General features: G+C 33.4%; 1 protein-coding gene and 1 pseudogene across 1 annotated transcript; one reads left to right on the plus strand and one right to left on the minus strand.

The window, feature by feature from the left end:
• The first annotated feature begins 12,965 nt into the window (after positions 1 to 12,965).
• LOC124942611 (protein kish-like) lies at positions 12,966 to 14,421 on the plus strand. Its single transcript, XM_047483143.1, has 4 exons — positions 12,966 to 13,084; positions 13,185 to 13,291; positions 14,058 to 14,092; positions 14,183 to 14,421. Exons 1-4 carry the CDS (start codon positions 13,082 to 13,084, stop codon positions 14,248 to 14,250), a joined length of 213 nt encoding a protein of 70 aa, XP_047339099.1. The 5' UTR covers positions 12,966 to 13,081; the 3' UTR covers positions 14,251 to 14,421.
• A 381-nt stretch (positions 14,422 to 14,802) lies between these two features.
• LOC124943633 lies at positions 14,803 to 17,007 on the minus strand (annotated as a pseudogene).
• Positions 17,008 to 19,343: the final 2,336 nt, after the last annotated feature.

Consider the following 19,343-nt stretch of genomic DNA (forward strand, 5'->3'; position numbering starts at 1 on the left):
ATGGCTCATCTTCGTTCCTAGAGTTTATCTCAAACTCGTAGGCCTTCAAATCGACGAACAGATTATGTAGTTCCATCTTGTTGAGGTCTTTGGATTCTCTTAAAACCATCGTCTTTATATTCCATTCTCTGGGTAGAGCACGCATACTTTGATTTCAACCTCTCTGTTGTTGTTGTAAGTCTTGCTCAAATTGGTGAGATCAACGGTAATCTTACTGAATCTTTCATTAAATTCAGCCATTTTCTCTCTAGGATGCATCTTAATGTTGTCAATTTGCTGTGTGGAAACCATGAGTTTGTTTTTTTATTTGCTCATTGCCCTCACACAGCTGTGTCAACCTATCCCAAATTTATTTGGCATATGTGCAGGAGGTGATCTTGCTAAACATATTATCGTCTAGAGTCTTGTAGAGAATGTTTTTTGCCATGTTATCGAGGTTGTTTGTCCTCTTATCTTTAGTGGTCCACTCAGACCTCGGTTTCTCCTTCATCATAAGAGTGTCATCGGGGTTTTGTAGTGGAGCTGGCCTTCATTATCTTCATTGGGCCATCAGTGATAACATACCACATTTCATTATCTAAGGCAGCCAAATGTGCTTGCATTTTTAATTTCCAGTAATCATAGTTTTCCTTCGAGAACATTGGGATCTTGTTGATAATAGACATGATTCAGGAAATTGATGATGCTTGAGAATAGAAAACTTGGCTCTGATACCACTTGTTAGGATGAGTGTCAACTAAAGAGAGGGGGTTCTGAATATAGTTAACAACTTTCATATTTCAATTCGATGTTAATCACATGAGGGATTAAGATCTATTTCTATTCTTTACAAATCTTCGCAAGCTCTTGAACGGATTCAAGTACAGAACTGCTTGCTTGATTTGAAACGTTAAGAGAACGAATGCAATGAGCAGAAATTAAATAACACAATGAGTTTTACGGATGTTCGGAGATAAAACTCATATGTCACCCCTTCTTCTGTTTCCTGAAGGATTTTCACTATAAGGTTTTGATTAGTATAGAGCACTACACAAATTCAGTGAGAAACATAGGACTTAACAACTACGTATTTCTAAACTCCTAGCTAACTCGTTGTTGAACAGAAAAACCTCTATTCAACTTACAATATTAAAATTTCACATAGAAATGATAGTAGATTGATTACAGAATAATCACACATTGAGCAATTTGTGCTTGAGCTTTTGAGCAAGAAAGAGAGCTAGATTCAAGAGTGCGAGAGAGCAAGAGTCGGGAGTTTCGTCGTTGTCCTTTGATCACTTTTTATACTGAAGACTCAACAACGTTAGAATCTTCTTCTTTGATACGTGTCAGTTATCCGATGGATGTACGCCAGGTGTACGGGAAGATACACAAGAATATATTCGTTGGATCGTGGTGTACCGGATTGTACTAGAGAATATTCGTTGGAACGTGATGTACGGGAAAGTAAAAAATGGACTGGAAGAATATTGAGTACATGGAACTTGAGCGGTTACACCTTAATAAATAGACAAGGATATGACTGATAATAGACGCTGCTTGTGGGTTGAGCAGAAGGGCAGACGCTTATTCAGACGGTTGTTGAAGTAAGGCGTCTGCTTGCGCACTTCTTCAAACTACACGTCTGATGAAGTTATACGACATCTTCTTGCGCACTTCTTCAGACTACACGTCTATTGAAGTTAGACACGTCTGCTCACGCACTTCTTCAGACTGCACGTCTGATGAAGTTAGACGACGTCTGCTCGCGCACTTCTTCAAACTGTACGTCTGATGAAGTTAGACGACGTTTTCTTGCGCACTTCTTCAGACTACATGTCTAATGAAGTTAGATGACGTCTACTCGCGCATATCTTCAGACTACATATCTGATGAAGTTAAACGACATGTGCTCGCGCACTTCTTCAGACTACACGCCTGATAAAGTTTAGACTACGTCTACTCGTGCACTTCTTTAGACTGCACATCTGATTAAGTTAGATGAAGTTTGCTCGCGTACTTCTTCAGACTACATGTCTGATGAAGTTAGACGACGTTTGTTCGCGCACTTCTTCAGACTACACGTCTGATGAAGTTAGACGACATCTACTCGCTCACTTCTTCAGACTGCACATCTGATGAAGTTAGACGACGTATGCTCGTGCACTTCTTCAGATTACACATCTAATGAAGTTAGACGATGTATGCTTGCACACTTATTCAGACTACACGTCTGATTAAGTTCAGACTACGTCTATTTGTGCACTTCTTTAGACTACACGTCTGATGAAGTTAGACGACGTCTGCTTGCGCACTTCTTCAGACTACACGTCTGATGAAGTTGGACAACGTCTACTCGTGCACTTCTTTAGTCTACATGACTGATGAAGTTCAGACTACGTATGCTCTTACTTGCTATAGACCACATTTGAAGACATACGTCTTTTGAGCTGTACCTACGCAAAGATAATTTTCACAACTTAGTTTTGTTTAGACCACATCATTAAAACTATGTCATACTTATTTTCTTAAGTTTATTAATTAATTATTTCTTTTTTAATTAATTTTCTCTTTTCTCTATTTAACTTAATCTAACAATATCAATCACTTGTAGTTGAAGCTGGTGGATATGATAATATGACTTTTGATGAGAGAAGTTGCAGAAACTATATTTTAGAAGTTAGGCGGTTGCGGTTAGGAAATGGTGATTCTGAAAAGCTATGTTAGTATTTCTACTAAATGCAAAGCAAATGTTTAATTTTTTATGTGTATGATGTGGACTAGAAAAACCGGATAAAGAATGTATTTTGAGCTGATGAAAGATGCAGAGCTGCATACGAGTACTTCTTGGATGTCATCACATTTGACACAACATATTTGACAAACCGCTATGATAAGTCATTTGCTCCTTTTGTTGGTGTTAATCATCATGGACAATCAATTTTGTTATGATGTGGCTTACTGTTCAATGAGGATTCAGAGTAATTTATCTGACTTTTCAAAGTATGGTTTACATGTATAAACGAATATGCTCCAAAGGCAATAATCACTGACTAATGTCGATCAATGGCCATTGCAATTGGAAATGTATTTCCAAACACCCATCATCAATTTTATTTCTTTGGCATATAGTGAAGAAACTTCCCACCAAATTGTATGCTCATGCTCATTATAAAATTATAAAAAAGACATTCAAGAACATTGTCTATAACTCAATCACAATCCAACAGTGTAAAGATAGTTGACTGAAAATGATAGATGAGTTTCAGTTGCAAGACAATAATTGGTTGAACTCCTTGCATGTAGAACGTACAAAATAGATTCATGTGTATGTTAAACGCTACTTCTAGGTAGGCATGTCAACATCTAAAAGAAGTGAATATATGAATGCTTTTTTTGATAATTTTGTTCATTCTAAAACATCCCTAAAACAATTTGTAGAGTAATATGATAGGCCCTTAAGAGGAATATAGAGAAGGAAAAAAATTGAATTTTCATTCTTATAATTTGACTATTCCAATTGTGAGTGGGTATTCATTGGAAAAGAAATTTCAGAGTGTATATATAAACGACATCTTAAAGTTGTTCAAGAATGAGGTGAAACGCTTGATGTTCTACAATACCTCCATACTTGAAGACGATGGAGCAACAACTACATTTGGAGTGGTGAAGACCATACAAGGTCATGATGGAGAACATTGGAGAGATATTTCTGTAAAGGAAAACTTCACTTAAACGGAGGCTTATGTAAACTGTCAATGTAAACTGTTTGAGTTTAAAGGACTCATGTGTAGACATATTTTGGCCGTTTTGAGAAGAATGAAGGTGAATATGGTGTTGGATAATTATTTCATGGACCGCTGGCGCAAAGATTTGAAAAGATATTATCAAAGTATCAATAACATTTATGATTCTGATATGGGTGACATTGAAAGAAATCGATATAACTATCTTACTCTAATGATGCAAGAGCTCCAACAAATTGCAGTTCAATCTGATAATACTACTTTTTTTTGGCTGAAGTGGTTAAAGAAGTGAAAGAAAAGTTCATTGCATATTCGACAATATCCACTTCTACATCAACACCTTTTGCACATACACCTTTTGCACATACATCTTCTACGCCAAATCCTTCTTCACATACACCTTTTACACCAACACCTTATGCACTAACACAATTGATCCACACTCCCGTGAGAGTAAGAGCTAGAGGTCGACTACCAACCAAACGTAAATAATTTGTAATCGAAAGAGTTATGAACAAAAGGGGTCGAAATAAGGGAAATGAGGCAACAATAACAATAATGCATGATTCAACACAAAAACAACAACAATGGAATATTCCAGTCTTGACTCAATATTCCGTCACATCACTTTTGTCCTCTTAAACATATCTAGAAGATAATACTTATGGGGACAACATTAAAAGAAAGTAGTAATTGTATGAAATTTTGTATGTTGTAATATAATACTTGTGGGGACAACATTCAACGTTAATGTTTTAATGTAAAAGAAATTACAGTTTAGTATAAATATAAACATTACATACAAACATATCATGGCATATTAAGGACCAATTGGTCCTTAAGATCGGGACTAATTGGTCCCTAACATGGCCATGTTCAAGATTAATTGGTCTCGAACATGGTCACATTATGGAAAAATTATTCCTAAACATGGCCATACTAGGGAGCAATTGTTTTCGAATATGGTCATGTCCTGGACCAATTGGTCCCGAACATGACCATGTTAGGGAGCAATTATTCCAAAACATGGCCATGTTATGGACCAATTGTTTCCCAAACATGGCCATATTATGGAGAAATTGTTTCACGAACATGTCTATGTTTAGGACCAATTGTTCCCAAACATGGTCATGTTTAGGACCAATTGTTCCCGAACATGGCCATCTTATAGAGCAATTGTTCCTAAACATGGCCATATCCTGGACCAGTTGGTCATGAACATGACCATATTAGGCAAAAATTGTCCTGAACATGACCATATTAAGGACCAATTATTCCCGAACATGGCCATGTTATGGAGTAATTAGTCCTAATCTTGGCCTTGTTAAGGAATAAATGTATAAACCAATCAACATTCTAATGTTATAAATGGTATTAATTTAATATAATGTATCAACTAACCAAACATTCTGAGTAATTTTCAATATAAACAAATGGTATTAATTCAAAATTTATTTCATATATAATGTAACAACCAAACAATGTTACAATGTTACATATGTTATTAATTTACATCATTTTCCTCTTTTCTAACAATGTAGCAACTCTCTCTAATTTTTCATGTAATTGGAGTCTAAGTTTGTTCAATTCTGACTTCAGGATCTTCATGCCAAATTTTATCCTCATGTACTCAATTACTTCTAAGAACTTTAAAAACACAAGTTTCAGTAGGTTAGTATAGATAATTCTCAAACAATGTTAAAACTGTATAACTTACATTGTCATCGTTGTTAATAGTAATTGGTCTTCTTTATTCTTCTATATATGACTCCATTTGCCACATGCAATAGATTCCACAATCCGTTTTATTATCACAATATTGCTAAGGAAATTTCAAAATATTGAATAGAAAATCAACTATTGAAGCAGCCATTCCCGAGTCAACGGTACACATGAATTCAACAAACGCTTTTTTTTGTTTTACCAAGGCATGAAAAAATACTTTTAGATAGATGAATTTAATAAACACTTTTAGAATATAAATTCAGCTTACTACCAAGGCTTTAGATGTAATGTATTTTTCCTCCCATTGTAAATATTCTGACAATGGTAGGTTATCAATTAATTGGATTTCTTTCTGTTTCATGTTGATGCAGTACAAATAAAAATGTTCTTTTTCTAAAATATGGAACATAATCTACAAAACAAGACCATTTTTTCATATGATTAGGTAGTTGAAATTTGATAATGTTCTAAAATATTGGAGAGGTTACTTACAAGGTCAGACTACTTTAAGTCTTCAAATGGTAAATTAAATAAATTCATTTCATCTTTACTTACACTGGCAAAAACTTAACATCATAAGGATGTGAACTCTGCAAATGCATCATATTAAAAATAATATATACATATATATTAATCATATAAAAAATCTTACATATGCATAATAAGATAAACAAATTTTTCAGATGATGTTGTGATTTTTTTCTTTACTTTCTTCTTTAGGAGGTAATTGATCAATTGGCTCCAGGGATCAATTATTCCAGAGTCCAAGTATGTTTCAATTTTGAGTGTAAGCATGTGTTCTTTGGTCAGCATGACTTGGTCTCTCTAGAATAACACTTCACTGCAAAGACAAATGAAGAAAACACATCCTAATAAGAGTTAAAAAAAATATTAAAATGACTATGAAGAGTTCTAAAAATGTTACCTTAAGTCAGATTCTACAAAAATTAGGTCGACAACCTTTTTGATCTTCTGAAATTTGGGAATAATGGAAGACATGGGATAATCTCATCCTAGCTATTTCCATGTAAGGAGAGCAAAGAGCCTCCCATTTTTTTTAATCCTCTGCAACCTCTACGGGGTGGGGCTATTATTGTAATATATAGTGAAATTGATGGCTCATCCACATGAGGTTCTACTTTTACAATAGAAAGTGGTGGTGTTTCAACTAAACTTCTGGCCGATTTTTAATAATTAACTTCCTCTTCGGTTGCTTTATTATCTGTGATGATGATTCAAGTATAAGTTTTCTCTTAGACTTCACCACTTTGGATTGATGATTTATGGCAACATCCAGAACATCCTCCACCACCATTTCGGGTGGTATCACTTGGGGTGGTGTTTCAACTTGAACATTTGCGATTTGAATATCTTTGTCAACATCTGCATCATCATCCACCACCATTTAGGGTTCAAATCAAACACCTGAGGGTTGCTTATCTTTAACAACATCCGTAGTATCATCCACCATCACTAGGGGTGGTGTTTCAAATCGAACTTCTAAGGGTTGAGGTTCTTCTATAGGAGTGCCTTTGTGAAATAATTGTGAATGGAATTCATGAAAAAATTATTTGTGTCCATAGCCTCGTATAAGACGTGGATGGATGAATCAAATAGGACAGATGGGTTGACTTCCTGTTGTTGTGATGATGATGCTACATCTGCCAACACTTGTGTTTCTTTTGCTATATTTTTTTTTTGCAGATTTAGCCATGTTCTTTGCAAATCTAGCAATAGTGTCTAATGCATTTTAACCAATTAAGGAGATTAATACATGAGGTCCTCTCCAATTTTATCCCCCTCCACATTATCTGTCACATCATCATCCACATCATCATCCAAATCATCATCCACATCATCATTCACATGATCTTCCTGATGATGATCCACATGACATCCGATCTCACATCTCATCTAGAAGTGGAAGGCATCCAACATCCCTTCCATATCTGAATCCTCGTCGTCGTTCCAGTTCCATCTAAATCATAATAAACATCTTATTGTCATCCCAACATGACAATATCGGAAATTTCCGTTCGTAAGGAAGTTGCAATTTAGGGTCCACAACCCTAGCCATGTAGAACAACTCAAACAATAAATGATATGTTAGAACATTTACATTGACATTTGAATAAAACACTAAATTAAAGTACAGACAAAAACTACTTACAATGAGACATGTATACGGTCCAATGAAATGACGTTTTCCATTTGCCGCCCATTTCTGACCATTTTCAACTAAACCTTTCATTGTGAATTTGAATCAATTTAAGTTTCAGATATTATCGACATCAAATAAACATTTCAGAACTTTAAACATTCACTATATATTATGTGTGGTCTAAAAAAAGCTACTGACAACATAAACTAAATTATTGGCAATTGCTATGTCGTTAAGAATTATCTCTAGCATTATAGTTGTTCTTGTACCGAAACTATTTTTTCATTCCCCATCGTCTCCTTCACTGCCACAACCGTTGATCATATTTAGGGGACTTTTTATCGTTTCCAATGGACTCAACAATTTCAATTTCCCCTCTCAAAATGCCCAGTACGCATTGAACATCATCTTCTTCAATTTTGACTTTCTGGCCATTCTGTAGGCTGATCGTACAATTATCAAGTTCGATGTCAAATTTGAATGAACTTATGAGGTGTCGAGAGAGCCTGGACATTTTAAAAGGACAAGTGTAAGAAGCCCTCTGAAGCATATGGCCTTCACGATCTCTTTTTGTTCTTTTGTCAATTGTTGAATTAGTTTGAAAAGGCCAGATGACGGGGTCCTAGTCAAGAAAATGTTGTGTTCAAATTTTCTTGGGGAGGAGGGAGGTGAGGGAGCGGGAGATGAGGGAATTGAGGAAGCGTGAGATGATGGAGTTGAGGAAGCTAGAGAGGAGGGAGCATAGGATGAGGGAGTTGAGGAAGCGAGAGATGGGGGGGGTTGCACACCCTTCATCATCAGCTGTAGCAGTAATGGAAAGCAATGACAAATATGTTGTCGAGGGCCGACGATGGTTCCTTTTATATACTCTACAAAAAATAAACACATAAATGAAGCACGATTAACAGATATAAAAGTGTTTAAACTGAAAATTCAAGTTTTATTTACCATGTCCTAGACCAATTATTCTCGAACATTGCTAGGTTCGGCACAAGTTATTCCTGAACATGGCTAGGTTCGGGATAAATTATTCCCGAACATGTTCATGTTCGGGATCAATTGGTCCCTAACATAATTCAGCTAATTAAAGTTCCTAACTAATAAGGAGGTATCATCTTCTCCAAACATAATTCAGCTAAACTTTCAATTTCTGAATTTCAATTACTATATGTATTTACTATACCATGTTCTAAAATGGGGTTAAGTGAGATAGATAGCAAGTTTTGTAGCCTTTGCTTAGTTCATAAATTCTTAAAATACAAAATAAATAGAAGACAACAATACTTTTGGGAATACTTATTGGTCTAGGACATGGCCATGTTAAGGAGCAATTGTTCCCAAACATGTCCATGTTAGGGAGCAATTGTTTCCCGAATAGGGCAATGTTAAGGAGCAATTGTTTTCGAACATGGCAATGTCCTAGACCAATAAGTATTTCAAAAAGAAGTAGGTATCACCTTCTCCAAACATAATTCAGCTAAGCTTTTAGTTTCTGAATTTCCATTATTGTATGTATTTACTATACCATATTCTCAAATCTCTTAACTCAAAAATAGAAAACAGAAACAGAAATAAAAACAATTTCAAAATATTAAATTAAGTTCCCTTTGTTCTTAACATGACCATGTTCTAGACCAATCCCTAACATGAAAAATCAAGTTTTGTCATGTATTTTCTACAATTGTTATTGGTAAGTTTTCTAAATTCATCCATAACCATTTTTAAAAACTAATAAATTAATAAACTAATAACTCAAATTTCCTAACTCAGATAAAAAAACCAAAAACATGATTAAATATTATTTCAAAATATTAAATCAAGTTCCTGAACATGGACATATTTGGGAAAACTCGGATGATCATGTTCGGGAACTTACCTTCCGTAAGTGTTAGACTTGGATGTAGTTGAATGAATCTGATTCTCTTAAAAAGTAAAAGTAAAACAATTTTAGGGTTTTAGTTGTTCGCTAACATTGTTGTTCGACATTGATTTTAGGGCTTACCATTTTTGAAGCTCGGAAAGAAAGAAATCGTCAAAGTCCAAAGTCGTAGAAGAAGGAAGAAGAAATAGCCGAAGTCTAAAGTCGCGGAAAAATAAATAAGAAATCGCCGAAATTCCATGTCGCAGAAGAAATAACGATTTGAAAATGGAGAAGAAATCGATGAAGTCAGGGAGGGAAAGAAAGAATACGAGAGGTTCAAAAATGGAGAGAGTGATAAAAATAGCGAATGGAGAAGTATGGAATATAATAAAATAAAAACAATCTTTTTTATTTTTTCTCTCATCTATAACAAGTGATTTTTTTTTCCACAATGGCAGTTAGGTGGGGCATCGCTAAGGGTTCGCCGGACCATCATCGCTCTCTCTATCCTAGCTCAATTATTTATATGTATCTAAGTAAATGAAACATTTTAAATTTAGTGAATTTTATAATAATATCTATATATATATATAATTATTCTTAATTTTTAAAGTGTCCGGATTGCCGGATCAAGAGTTGTGGTTAATTTGGATATATATATATATATATATATATATATATATATATATATATATATATATATATATATATATATATATATGAGAGTAAATGAATACTTGAGTCGGATTGTGGGTTGACCCGCCCCATAAGTTTAAAACGGTTAAAAATAACAAGTGATTTTTTTTCCACAATGGCAGTTAGGTGGGGCATCGCTAAGGGTTCGCCGGACCATCATCGCTCTCTCTATCCTAGCTCAATTATTTATATGTATCTAAGTAAATGAAACATTTTAAATTTAGTGAATTTTATAATAATATCTATATATATATATATATAATTATTCTTAATTTTTAAAGTGTCCGGATTGCCGGATCAAGAGTTGTGGTTAATTTGGATATATATATATATATATATATATATATATATATATATATATATATATATATATATATATATATATATATATATATATATATATATATATATATATATATATATATATATGAGAGTAAATGAATACTTGAGTCGGATTGTGGGTTGACCCGCCCATAAGTTTAAAACGGTTAAAAATAAAATTAGAAATGTTGTAGGTATGGTTCGAACTTACAACCTAACAAAATAAGTACAACCTTTTAACCAATTAGGCTAATAACACTTTATATTTTATATTTAACAGCAAATTTGAATTTGATGAACGTGGAACATTTTAACAATATAAGTTCAACTTTTTAACTAACTAATATATATATATATTGATGCTTAATTTTTCAAGTGTTCAGATTACCGAGTCGAGAGCTGAGGTTAATTTGGATATATATGTGAGAGTAATGGATATTGGGTCGGATTGTGGGCTGACCCGCCCAAAACTTAAAACGGTTAAAAATAAAATTAAAAATGCTATAGGTATGGTTCGAACTTGCAACCGAACAAAACAAATACAACTTTTTAACCAACTAGACTAATAACACTTTATATTTTAAATTCAACACCAAATTTGATGAACGTGAGATATTTTAAAAATATAAGTTCAACTTTTTAACTAACTAATATATATATATATATATATATATAATGCTTAATTTTTAAAGTATCCGGATTATCGGGTCGAGAGTTGTAGTTAATTTGAATATATGTGAGAGTAAATAGATACTTGGGTCGGATGGTGGGTTGACTCATCCATAAATATTTTTACCGTAATATTTTTTTCACGATTTTTTATATTATTACTTGTATAAATGCACGAGATACATGCTAGTTATATATAAGGGAAATTTGACGAAATAACCTTCATAATAGGGTTATTTCCAAATTTAACATAGGCCAAATTTTTTTTCAAATTTAACCTTTTGTCTATGGAAAAAGACTCTTTTGCCCTCAAATTAAAAAAATAAAAAAATTTCAGTTTTTTCTCCCTCTCCTCTTTTCATATTTCCTAAACGGCCAAGCCCCACTCTTCTTCTTCTTCTCCTCTCCCCCGACGACGATCCAAGCCCCGGCGACTATCCGAGCCTAGCCAATACTTCTGCTAACAGACCCACTTACAAACCCACCACCGCTTCAAACATCCTTTCTCTTACCTCACCCAGTTCTTCTTCATCTTTTACTTCCTTCAATATCCCGATTTCTGCTACTTCAACCTTACCCAACTGGCCTGCTTCTCCGACTTACAGTGATGACTTCGATTGGGAGTATATTGATGGAATTGAAGACGAAAGAGCACGTGGGTATTTTGATGATTCAATTCTTGCTTCTGTTCCAACAAGAGATGAAGTTCAACTTGCAATATCTTCACTTCACTAGTAAATTTCTTATTTTTATCTTCAATTGATTATATATTAGTCTTAGATAAGAGATATAGACTTGTTATAGGTTTAGTGATTAAGATATGACTTTGACTGAATCGTTTTGGGTTTAAAATGCATCCGCCGAAGGCGTTGCAAGTGACGATGCATCTGTCGCAGGCGAATGCAGGCGACGATGCATCTGTCGCAGGCGAATGCAGGCGACAGATGCGCATTCGCGTGCGACAGATGCGCATTCGCCTGCGACAAATGCACATTCGTCTACGATAGATGCATCGTCGCCTGTAACGCCTTCGACAGATGCATTTTAAACCCAAAACGATTCAGTCAGCCCATAAACCTAAACTCTAAACACTAAAACCCTAATCCATTCTTCCTAAACCTAAACGATTCAGCATGAATGGAAGGTAAACGACAGAAAACGGGAAAAACTCACATATTTGCCTGCTTTTTTCCATCGCCGAGGGCTTCGATCGTCGTCGGGGGCCGGATAGTCATCGGGGCTTGGATCGGGGGCTTGGATCGTCGTCGGGGGAGAGGGGTTTCGGAGGAAGATGAAGAGGCAGTTTGGAAAGGGAGCGTTTGGAAATATGAAAAGAGGAGAGGGAGGGAAGAAACTGAAATTTTTTTATTTTTTTAATTTGAGAGCAAAATGGTATTTTTCCATAGGCAAAATGTTAAATTTAAAAAAATTATTTATCTTATGCTAAGTTTGGAAATAACCCTCTTACTTCCGTCAAATTTCCCATATATAATAATATTTAACTTTTACAATTTTGATGTTTATACTTACCAATTAAGACATACCCATACTAAAATATGATAAAATTATATTATTATATATAATAAAATTATAAAATTGTCCGAATTGAAATTATTTTTATTATATTCATAAAACTAATTAAGGTGTTTCTATATTATTAACATGGACTATATAAAATATATAAATTTATTCAAAATTTTGTAAATAAGGTATTACAAATATTTCATTTTATAATTTAAAATAAATTATTAAATTATATTATTAAAAAAATAGAATTCTTAATAAAATTTAAAACCCTGTAAGAAAAAGAAATTTGACATTTGGGCTCCTTTGATTCGGATCGGTCAGGTGCAGGATCGTCGTATACAGAAATTGTGTGTCGGACGGAGAAAACGCTCCGATCTGCGAGGAGATCTAATCGACATGGTAACTGATTGAAAACATAAAAATTCTTATCGTCTTTTGATCGGAACTAGAATCAATTAACAGATTGAACTTCGTTTATGGATTTACTATTGTTTTGCAGTCAGCTCTTTTCAACTTTCACTCTTTCTTGACCGTGGTTCTTCTAGTGATTTGCACCTGCACATATCTTAAGTTGCAGTTCCCTTCAACCCTTGTGCAGAAGACAGGGTATTTCCACTTTTACCTCTTCATTCTTTTCAAAAATCATGTTTCGTGAATGTATGTATATATTGGTGCAATTCTAGGTTTTCATATTGTCTCTGATTTTGAAATTTTTCTGGGTTTATTGATTAGGCTGAGTAAAATTAGAAATCATACTGAACAGAAGAAGAAGACTGACTGTTGTTTTTACTCTTTTTTTTTTTAAATGGGAAAAGCTTTTGAAGGGTAAAGCTCTTGATGTAATTTGTTTTGTATGAGATCACCAATGTATGATTCTATCAAAGTGGAATTTATATATATGTATTTGAATCAAAGAGGTTTGGAATTAATAGAGTTGCAGAATAGTTGAGCAATGTCATAGGATGTGTAAAGATGCAATCAAAATATTCCTCAATTTATGTGTTCATGATTGTATCACAAATCTGTTGGACAGAATTCATGGTTAGATTTGATGTATGAAAATTGCGTTAGAAGATAGCGGTTGTCCATTAATTTTGCCATTGTAGGTATCCTGACTGTTTTGCTACAATTCTAATTGCATAGTAGAATCTGCTATATAATTGTTACTTTTTCATGCGTAGTTTTTGTGCTCCCATCCGTTGCAAGTTTTGTTAATTTCGTCAAGTTTTTATTCATTACTTGAGTTGGAAGTACGGGAAAAAACAGTTATCAAGTTATCAGACTTGGTTGTTGCTAGTAACTCTTCTAAGAATTGGATCCGACTTGTTGCTACTTTATCCTTATTTTGCTTCTTTCCTGATCTTTATGGCAGGTTTCGCGGGTTTTTCTGGAAGGCTGCTAGAATTGGTATGTAGATAGAGTTTGAATGGTTCTCTGTGGCTAGTTTAGGGTTTTGCTTGAATGTGGAACTTATAAACTCTTTAATATTCGATGCAGGTGAGCGGTTAAGCCCTTGGGTAGCTGCTGGGTGCTTTACTATGGGAGTTTCAATTATATTTTTCTAAGGAATGATGAAGGTGCATTTTCATATGTTGTGGAACTATGTAGCTGATTTATAGAATATTGATATTATTTTCTTCTTGTTGTCAATGATTTTTGAAATGTCATGCAATCTAATGTATTGAACCATTAAAAAGCTTTGTAGGTTTGAGAAGTCATCATAGTTACTTTGTATACAAACATGTTTAGTAAATAATGTTTATACAAAGTAAAAAAAATGAAGGAAAAATAAAGGGCAAAACAGTTGTATTATCATTCCCATACAAAAACATTAGCATTTAAATTTTGTTTGATGCATTTGAAGACAAGAAATTAAAGAAAACCTATCATTCTTACCCAATTATGATTTGACCAAACACATGTAGATATAATGAATTATTCATGATTAAAGCAACAATCATTGTAATGGATAATTTCTGAAATATTCCAACCAACAAAATCATAGTACCAACCAAATGTTTTATTCACAAGTGTGTTCCTAAGCCAATTTATAGTAGTTAAGTTCAATGATTTGGAACAGCTCATATATTTTTTTTCTTCTCATATATTTCAGAAGCTCAACTGCTTCTCTTCTTCTCATTGTCGAATTCCGGATTTGCTGTTCCCAGCTTCTCTTCTCTTAGCTTCACTACAGTTTCCAGTAGCTCAATTGCTTCATCTATTCTGTTAAACTACACATAGAAAGATTAAAAGATAAATGTGATTGATGAGATATCGACTAATTTCAAATAACCCACATCAAACAAGATAAGGCATAAAGTTGTTGTTACTTCCCATAGGATCATAAGTGGCAGCAAGGTTACTATACAATCCAATCGTATCTTGATCGCTAGTTCCAAGTTCCTGCTCCAGTATTTCTCTTGCTTCTTCAAACACTTCAACAGCTTCATCTATCTTCAATAGCTGTACACAGGCCAAACCCATCTGATTAAATAAAACTCCAAAAAATGCAGATTTCCTTTCTCCATTTGCTCTAAGTTCCATTACAGAACTGGAGAAATAGCTCCATGCTTCTTCATAGTGTCCAACTACATAAAACATAACACCCATTCTTGCTTGTATACCAGCAACTGTTACCATTTGCCCTGGTTTACCCTCCAACCATTTCATTGCCTTCTGCAATATCTTCATACCCTTCAGCTTCATTAAAAGATTCATTGATAGCAGAAATTTCTGATATGTACTTGTTTTGCATATATTCTTGATGCGTTTTCACAATAGGTTCTGGATTCTCAAAGCTTGCCTGTTCTGTAGTATCAGCTTATCGAACAAAAACAGAGGCAACTGAAGGGTGGTTGTCACCTTTTAATGATTTGATAACAGCTAAGGCATTCTGATAGGAGTAGATTGCTTCGTCATATATTACCAATCCTGACATCAATTGAAGCGTCCTCATTATCTTGGTTGTTTGCAATCATTGCCATGCTTGCGAGAACGAGGTGTTAAAGAGTTGCTTCGTATATAAGGGCCATTAATCTTCGGTCAGCAGCTTCTTCAAGTGATGCAGTTTCACTATGTATTTGATGTATGCTGAGAGTTCTCTTGCATAAGCTTTCCGCTTCATTGAATTGCATTGCTTGAACATGAGCTTCTGCCAAGTACCTGTAAATTTCTCATTGCAAAAGGCTGGAATTTAGAGCTAAGATCCAACAATGAATGGAACAAATTTATTATGTTTCACACCTGCAAGTTTCAGCGACTCTCGGATCCGTCTCCCAGGGCCTCTGACTGACTTTTCAATCCAACTTTGTAACTCTATGGACTGATCCAGCTTCCCTAGCATCGAGTGAGTATTGCCGAGTTGCATATACCCTGAGAATGCTGCTAAAACGTGATCCGTAACTCTAGGGACATTCGGCACCTTCATAGCCCTCTCGAGCACCGGTATCACGTCCTCAAACCTCCCTATGCTGCAGTAGATCACGGTGACAACATGCATGCTCATTGCCAGATCCAAACTCGGTTCGCCATCCTCTCCAACTGAATGAACTAAGAACAAAAAATTGTAAGGTAAAACATGGTCTTTTCTTAGCAATTTCAAGAGATATTTTCGAACAGATTTTAAAGAGAAAAATATCAAAAATCATTTAGAATTCTCTAAAGTCTAAGTTTGAAGGTAATGCACAAGTAAAAAGATCTCTATAGAACATGTTGTGAAGAAAATTTAAAATTCTTTGAGATGAAATGAGAGACTTTTAAGGAATATTTTAAAACAATTAGGATTGTTGCTAATCAAATAAGAAGAAATGGAGAAATAATGACAAACACTAATGTTGTGGAGAAGATACTTAGAACTCTTAAAGAAAGATTCTTAAAGAAAGATTCACGTATATCGTAGTATCAATTGAGGAAACAAGAGACACAAAATTGATGACTATCGATGAACTTTAACAAAAATTTAAAAAAGAAGAGAATGAGGAAGTAACAAACATTGAGAGTATATTCATCATCTGAGACACAAGGAAGATGTAGAGAAAGGGGTCGAGGAAGAAGCTAAGGCAGAGATAAATTCCGAATCAACTATTACAAATATCATAAATTGGTTCACCACATATCAGAAGGTCCAAGCTAGAGGAATAAGGTGAACTTTAATGAGGAAGATAAAGAAGAAATGTTTCTAATGACATCCATTGAGTAGATTGGAAAGAAAATGAGGTTATGGTTCTTGGATTGAGGTTGCTTAAATCATGTATGGAGCTCACTAATCTAATTTTAGAATTTAATCATTCAGTCAAACTAGGCAATGGTTCAAGAATGACCATTAAAGACAAGAGAACTGTGAAGCTAAGGATAAATAAGAAAATACTTTTGATTGAAGAGGTGTAATATGCTCTATATTTAAAAAGCAATCTTCTATAATGAGCTCGAACAAATTGTTCAAACTCAATGTTACTCAACTACTTGATCAATAGAAACATGTCTAAAAGAGATTTCTCAATTGTGGCATTAGGGATCTTAACTACAACAATTTTCAGATGATGTATTCAAAAGAAATAGTAGAAGGGCTTCAAACTATATGTATCTCTGGAAGAGAAGTCTCTACAGTGCCTAGTAGGAAAGCAATAGAGGATCACAATGTAAAAAAAAAGCAAGTGGAGGGCATTCAAAAGATTTCATCTCATTCATTTAGACTAGGGGTGGAAATGAGCCGAACCATTCGGTCAAAGCTCGATTCGAGTTCGGTCAAAATCATTCGAGCCGAGCTCGAGCCAGCTCGTTTAAGATTTGAGCCGAATTCGAGCTTAGGTAAGACTCGCTTGATAGCTCGTCGAGTTTTTTCGAGCCTAATCATATAATTTTTTTTATTATATTTTATTTTTTAATCAAAATTTGAAACACCCATAAAACTATTATAGATTTATTACTTATGATATCGGTACCAAAATTATTAGTACATAAAATGTATGAGATTTTCAATATTTTGGTATATCAAGATATATTAGAATAATATTTATAAATTAAAAAATATATATTATATAATACTTGTAAGAAAATAAATAAATTTGATTACAGAAACATAATTTTTTTAAATTAAATAAAAAATATATAATTATATTGTAATATTATTTAATATATACAATCTCAATATATTATATTTTATAAGATATAAAATTATTTTTATTTCATTATAAAGTATTTTATTTTTCAAAATAAACCTAATAGAGTCTAATATGTTTTCAAGAATTCATTTTGCAAAAAAGACTCAAGAGACTTCCATACTTCTTCAACAAACTTATATCTCGTTTCGAAGCCCTAAATCTCGCTCTGTAAAATTCTAAATCTTGTTCAATTTTTTTTAATATAAGAAATTAATATATAAATATATTTAAATTCGAGTCTTTCGAGCCAAACTCGAGCCTATAATTATATGATCGAGCCGAGTTCGAGCTTAATACTAAAAGCTCGATCGAGTTCGAGTTCGAGCCGAGCCAATAAAAAACGTGTCGAGCCGAACTCGAGCTAGGGCTAGTTCGAGCTCGGCTCGGCTCGTTTACACCCCTAATTTAGACATCCGTGATCAATGAATCATGCTTTTAAATTAACTTCTTCTCGAATATTGAGTGGGATGAGGAACAAAATGGTAAATTCGATTAGATTTCCCTTTTCAGTTTTCTCGATTAAAATTAATTTCTCGACTAATGATTCGTTACTTAATTTTTCTTATAAAATTAGAAAAAGTGAATATACTGTAAGAATCCTATAGAATTAGATATTGTTTCAAATGAGTTTAGTGATTAGTTACACGTGAAAAATAACATCGACGTTATGTCTTGCATGCCGTCAAATCAACCATCTCTACTACATATATCTTGACCATTTTTTTATAAGATTTTTACACGTTTTATTTTAAAATCTTATCATGGCTAAAAGTCTACTTATGCTCTATCTTATGTTTAAGGATGACATATATGACTAAAATTAATTCTGAACAGAAGATGACTATTTATTAAGTACACAGTCTAACTCTGACTCTGTGTAAAAAAATAAAATAAAATAAAATACTTTATTAGAATTTTGTAAGTAAATAAATGTATAAAAGTAAATATATTAACAAAAACAAGCATGTGAATGTCCAAATGGTGAAGAATTTAGCCAGATGGTTAGAAAAAATAAGAAAATAACTTTATATAATCACAAATTAATTTTTGAACACAATGGAACAAATTTCATAATTTTAGAAGTTCAAAACAAAAGTTAATGTCTAAACAAATGTAATGTTAAAAATATAGTCAAATAAGAGAAAATGATTTTTGATTTTTTTTTAAATGTTATTTTTAGTTAATTTCTATTTTTTTGATTGTTGTAAAACTTATTAAAACATGCAAGAGTTTTCAAACTCAAATGGAGAAATTATATTTTGCTCTTTTCTTGAAATTTTTTTAAAACTCTAATTCGAAGTTGAAATTTAGATTTGATGATGTAAAAATAAATAAAAATTATATTAATTGTATTTCTTATAATTGTAGTTTCTTGTAAGATTTTCAAATCTACAACATTTTTCATTTTAATTCAAATTATTTAAAATATAATACTTCCACAATAACTATATTTATTCTTTTATAATTTTTTAAAATAATTCATTAATCTATTTAAATTT

This window comes from Impatiens glandulifera, chromosome 6 (assembly GCF_907164915.1).
Source record: "Impatiens glandulifera chromosome 6, dImpGla2.1, whole genome shotgun sequence".
In the NCBI taxonomy this organism is placed as follows: Eukaryota; Viridiplantae; Streptophyta; class Magnoliopsida; order Ericales; family Balsaminaceae; genus Impatiens; species Impatiens glandulifera.

Excerpts from the sequence above, each read along its gene's own strand:
- LOC124942611 (XM_047483143.1), top strand. Across the intron at positions 13,292-14,057 it reads ACCCTTGTGCAGAAGACAGG|GTTTCGCGGGTTTTTCTGGA; the intron begins GTATTTCCACTT and ends TCTTTATGGCAG. Across the intron at positions 14,093-14,182 it reads CTGGAAGGCTGCTAGAATTG|GTGAGCGGTTAAGCCCTTGG; the intron begins GTATGTAGATAG and ends TATTCGATGCAG.